This window comes from Ascaphus truei, chromosome 3 (genome assembly GCF_040206685.1).
Source record: "Ascaphus truei isolate aAscTru1 chromosome 3, aAscTru1.hap1, whole genome shotgun sequence".
Lineage (NCBI taxonomy): Eukaryota > Metazoa > Chordata > Amphibia > Anura > Ascaphidae > Ascaphus > Ascaphus truei.
In genome coordinates, this window is record NC_134485.1 from 142,487,038 (window position 1) to 142,493,202 (window position 6,165).

General features: G+C 40.0%; 1 protein-coding gene across 2 annotated transcripts in view; it reads left to right on the plus strand.

The window, feature by feature from the left end:
- LOC142489214 (multidrug and toxin extrusion protein 2-like) overlaps positions 1–2,862 on the plus strand; it is a 185,548-nt gene extending 182,686 nt beyond the window's left edge. For both annotated transcript variants that reach the window (XM_075589591.1, XM_075589590.1), the window contains exons 15-17: positions 78–172; positions 325–424; positions 1,403–2,862. In XM_075589591.1, the coding sequence (XP_075445706.1) occupies positions 78–172; positions 325–424; positions 1,403–1,665 (458 nt within the window). In that variant the 3' untranslated portion in view covers positions 1,666–2,862. The remainder of the gene's footprint in view (positions 1–77; positions 173–324; positions 425–1,402) is intronic.
- Positions 2,863–6,165: the final 3,303 nt, after the last annotated feature.

Consider the following 6,165-nt stretch of genomic DNA (forward strand, 5'->3'; position numbering starts at 1 on the left):
GTGCCCTGCATACAAACATTGTATCCTCTCCACTAGCATTCAATCGACATGTTTAAAACAGGTGTTCTTTTTCAAAGGCTTGTGGTGTGGATTGATTATCTGCGTCTTCCTGCAAGCTTGTTTCTTCCTGACCTTCATTAAGCGAATGAATTGGAAGAAGGCCAGCGAGGAGGTAAACATTTTAATTCTGGACACCGGGTTGTGCTCTACTAATTACCAAACAGTTCCTATGATTACCCCTTTTCGTACATTGAACTATTTTGCAGCAACACTGGTGTAGTGAAGCTTCTTTTTGTTAATCTGCTCATGTTTTTCCATCATTAGGCTGAAGTGCGAGCAGGAGTAAAAGTAATTAAAGAGGACATTGGCCCCAACACTTCACATACAGAGAGCTCCAGTACTGTGTTTGCCATGAATGCAAATGGTAGGTATATTATACACTACACTGCTGGTAACAATTGGCTAGTATATTATTTGTTTTATCTAACTTCCACATATAGCATATGACAGATATACCTTAGACAAAGCTTTATAATGGACATGAGTCCTAAGTCAAGGGAGCGCAATCTTTTTTCCTTGGGCCCCGATGCCGTCTGTCCCCCTCTCCTCACGCCACCCCCCGATTTACCTTGGTTCTGACGTCATGACGTCACGTTGCCACGGCAACGTCATATCACATGACCCGATGTGTCATTTGCTGCTGCGTTGCCGTGGCAATGCATCATCAGGAGCGTCTGAACCAAGGTAAGGAGAAGTTTACAGAGGCCCTGCAGCTCCTCTGTCATTAATTTAAATGCCTTCGGGAAGCGCGTGGTGCCTCTGTACACCCTGCGCCACCCGCAGCGAATCTCTTTGCGCACCCCTGGTCTAAGTGATGACATTAGAGCAGCAATCCCGACATTACAGAATATTCTATGTACATTTTTGTTACTGAGTTTTGCTATTCCTACAGAAGGTCTGTTTGCGGAAATACAGTATGTATTTATTGTTAATACCTTTGCCGCTGGTTTGACCAGCATCCTTGCCTCTGTGATAGCAAAAAGAGTTTAATTTCTTCCTATATCATGTGACATCCAAAATGACCCTCGTGGTACTGTCAGTTACCCCTAATGGGATGTATTTCATACTCTCTTAGAATAACACCTGGCTTTGGTGTTAAATGATAGAGCAAGATGCTAGGTGCTCCCAGTTTTTTTTAAAGTGAACACATGCTATACCTTGAGATTTACTGATTGCCTGTCGAATTGTCGTGGGAACACCATTTACAGTTGAACATCAACAATTTTAACACATTTTACCTCTATTCACAATAAGGAATTGAACTAGAACCTTAATGATCTCTACTCATCCGTGAGTGCAATCTAATTTTTTGAAATTGTCACTTTTTTCTTCCTTATTACAGAAAACATGCAACCCCCTGAGATTGGTTATTCTGCATTGTATCAAGATTTATCAGATGGAGTTATCTTGCCAGACATTGTTTCTGGTCAGAGACACACAGACCAGCTAGTGTTGCAAGAAGAGTCAACTGTTGAAGCTGTCTCCACAGTGGGGGAAGTCCTATCAGTGAAGCAGCTGGTCCTCCGCCGTGGGCTCTCTCTGGGTGCAGCTGTGGTGGTGCTGCTCATCGGAGTTTTAATTAAAGTTCTGACTGGCAATGGATAGAGCATCTGAGTGGAAGTTTGAATTGACACCTCAATACAAGCTCTGCATGGCGCTACCATGGGATAAATTGTCTCAGCTGTGTAGTCAGGTCATTGTGCCAACGACATTCCAGTTATTCCTAAATTACTTCCAAACAGACTTCTCCAGGAGAATAGGTAGAAGGATACAAAGGTTTTCTTCCGAGAAGCAGATCTCTGATTACAAGCAGTGACAACTTGCAATTTAACCTTCTATTATTTTTACTTTTTATGACCTCTGCATTGTTTTATCTCACAAATTTGCTTACCATCATTTGATGTAGTGGCATGTTACACTTAAAGGCCTACCACTGATACCTCTGCTAGTTAAAGAACTGTAAACGCAGATCTAGTGCAAATTGCATCACAACAACAGCTGACAAGAAAAAATTTGGAGGTCTCGCATAAGGGAATATTGCTAGTCCTGCTAGGTTTTTTTAAATGTGTGTAAAATGTTGAAGAAATCGCTAAGCTTACCTTAAAGCTGCAGTTCAAGCTGTCATTTCTTTATTTTGTTAAATTTTCACTCAATATGTGCATCAATACAATATACACACTGACAATTAGCTACAGTAAGTTGCCGATAGATCTGTTCTCATGTGATCGATTGGCGAAGATTCGGCTCGGGGTTCACTAAATGCATCTTGGGTCCTCTTTTGCTGCAATGACAGCCAAAGGAAGATCATGTGACCAGGTAGGCACTAGATTCAATTGGTTCACTGCTAGAGTGGGTAGGGCTCAAAAAGGTGACTCTGTTTCACAAGGGGAAGGAGATGTGACTGTAAATGGTTGCTACAAGTATTTTCTCATAGTACAGAACTGATTTATTAAAAATAAAAAATAAACAGTAGGCTATTGCTTGAACTGCAGCTTTAAAGATGGCAAGTGAATAAAAATGTTTTTTTTTTTTGTAAGCATTTCACTATTAATGCTTCAGTTATGATGCACAACGTGTGTCCTATTATGTGAACAACAGTGTATTCCTTTTCTGTGAAGTAGAATATTTTGACAGATATTTTGTACAGGAAATACTTTGCGGGTACAAATTATTAATTTTGTAAGAGAATTACTTCTCACTTGGTGCCCTGTTTCTTCTACGGAAAATTAGCCTTAAGTTTCATGAACGGGGATCTGGCAAACATTGTAATTGAAACACTTTCTATTAAAGCTTTGAAGACTATATGGTTTTGTTTTTATCTGCCTTTTTAAGTTGATCTGGTCCCCTCAGACAAATCACTACGATCACTTTGGATGGGGGAGGGGATGGGGGATTGGGGAGGGGCAGGGGCGGCAAGTGTGTGATGAAATTTAAATATGGCAAGCAAAGAAAGGGATAGAGCAAAAAAGGTACGGTAATGAGAGAATCACTAAATAGTCCCTATTTTCTGCACTCTGTTGTATCATAAAATAGAATTGAACTGCATTGTCCAAAAGATACAAATATCTAATTGTGAATAGGCACAGACAAATAGTAGTATCAGCTCCCACAACTATGGGTGAACAGGTACTTATAAAAGCCAGCTAATTTGGGGCAAAAATAATAAAACTTTATTGTATATGAACATCGACGAAAGATCAGTGAAAAATATATATACAGTCCTAGGGGTTAAAAATCCTCCAACTAAAAAGTAGGTGGGTGCTACTGTAGTTATGTATTACTAATTGTCTTAAGTACCAATTACCATAAATGTATATATACTATAGCAAACCCAAGATTGTCTACGTCTGAGATGACGAGAGGTAGGAAGAATAAAAATCACTGTATTAAAATATTAATAATAGTTCCAGCACTCACTGACTAATGGAACAGAACAGGGGGAGAAAATGGGGATAAACAGGGGGGCAACTTTTCAGGGAAAACCCCTTCCTCGGGCCCGTTCCCTCTTGTCCCCAAAGGGACAAAAGGTGCTTCCCTTACACCCGTACCCCCAAATACAAAACGGTGCCCCTTTTCTTTCCCCCTATTTATATCATGTTCAATCCAAATAGGATATACAGATATGTGTATATCAAGTCAGCATTGAGTGCTAGATGTTATCAACACACACCCAAGCTATCTAGTGTAAAGTGGTAAACATTCACCAGTATGTAGTTCCGTTTCATATAGAGTGAAGAGTACACTTTCATACTCCGTTAACCCATAGCTTAATACACATAGAGAAAATATGCTTCAAATGGCAAACATAGAAAACCGCCATACAACCAGTCGCAGACAGACGATCAGCCCTACTTCCTTTAAGATATCAATGTACTGGCGTCACGACCCGACATACGTTTCAGGCGGCGGATACACGCTTCTTTAAGGCGAGGAGGAGTTACGTCTAACATTTAAGGATGGCCTATATACTTCAGGAGGGGGTGTAACTACATTGTCTGTCCTATCATCAATAGGCTTCTGGAGGAGGCGTGCCTAGGGTGCTCCGGGCACCTAAATCAAAACATAAGTACAGTAAGTGAAGTTTCCTTTCATCAAAGGGAATCACTTAAACTATAGGAGTGGTATCTATATGTCCAAGCTAATTAGTAATATTAATGCAGCATGAGAGAGAGCAATATTCAGCAGCCTGCATCGCTACTAATGAATCAGGATTAATTTCAACAAGTTACATAAAAGGAGCAACCCAGATGTAATAAGGGCAGTGCTCTAAATACATCCAGATATACAGCATGTCTACAAAATGGATATAAGGAGTAAAGTTGCACATTGTAGATATTTACTACAGCATAGAGCAGGGGTGCGCAAACTTCTTGAGCTGCGCCCCCCTCTGCCTGGGAGCCACGTGACCCCACCACATCATTTGACGCGCGTTGCCATGGCGACGCGCTGCCGACGACACGGCAGAAAGCAGGTAAGTGAGTTACAGAGGCCTCCCGCCTCCCCCGGCATTTAATTAAAATACTGTGGGGAAGAGCGCGGGGCCTCTAACCACCCATGCCCCCCCTAGAAATTCTCCCGCGCCCCCCAGTTTGCATACCGCTGGCATAGAGGATGATAGGAATACATCTATCAAAAAGACTGTTCCTATAAACAAGATATAATCAGTGGAGGAAAGGTGCTAAAACCTCCAAACATGCTCAACAAAGATGGATATAGAACTTAAAATGGATAACAATAATTATTCATTCTCCATCTCATATTTATGGTGTATAATAATGTGTATAGGTTTTGTAGACAGTCATGTAAAAATGTGCTAACCTATTTGTCCACCCCTGAGGTCAAAACGAACATCTTAATTACAACTATATACCTGGATCCCCTCCTAGTTGTGAATAAAGTGTAAAGTAAAAGTGTATTCGATATATCTAGGTGCTAGGTCATGCATAATTTAAATATGATAGGAGCAAAGTCAATATAAACAACTCTTAATAATAAAACATAGAAATAGAGAATAAATAAACCCCTCATTGAAACCTAGAGGGGTAAGAGTACGTAAGGTATAAATCCATTTACACTCCTGGAGGAGTCTATTGTCCAAGTCTCCCTTTCTAGGACCCATGGTACATGTTCAATACCAATAAACTTTGAATTGTCGCCGTCTCCATTATGCATTTCCATTATGTGTCGTGCAACCGGTGTATCCAGACAGTTTCGGATAGAGCCAAGATGCTCCAAAATCTTAGTCTTAAATTGCCAGTGGGTCTTACCCACATACATTTTTCCACAGCAGCATATAATCAACTATATGATACCTGTGGTTGTGCAATTAAGGAAGTCTCTAATGATATATTTCTTTTGTTGTTGAGAACCAGAGACTTCTTAATAATGTGCACAGGATGGTGACTGTCGGCACTTAGTAGCTTATTCGTTGTCGTAATTTTTCTAAAGATCGTTGTTTCCAATTTACCATTTTTTCTCTAAAAATGGTAAGATCTAAAAAGTGAATGCTCACATTACTGAGTTCACAAGTAAATTGTAGGTTATGTGTGTTCTTATTCAAAACCTCAATGAATTCACGCAAAAGTTGTTCAGTCACCCCTCATAATATCAGTACATCATCTATGAACCTCACCCATAACTCTACATAGTTTGTGTACCTCTCCAGGGCCTCGCTGAAGACTACCGTCTCCTGCCACAGTTGGTCCCCATCGCGGTGCCCTGGATCTGATTTTAATACTTATGGTCAAATAGATAGTAGTTTTTTGTCAGGGTGAGGTCCAATAGCTGAAGGACAAACTCAAAGAAAATATTGTGACTAAAGCGCTAAAGTGTCTTAAACTAATTAGTGATTATACAAACAATGGTGATACAATAAACCTTTTACATAAAGGTTAGGCTGCCTGGTACCTACTGTCTAGTACAGAAAGAAACAGAACATAAAACAAAATAAACCTGGCGCCAAATAAATGTCCAGATTGGTAAGTCCAAGATGCTTTTAAACCATGTAAAGAGAAACAAAAAACAAAGAAACAGATCATAGTGTATAATTGCTGGGTAATATCAGTCAACACTTAGTACAAAACATAAAAACAAACTTCTAGTAAC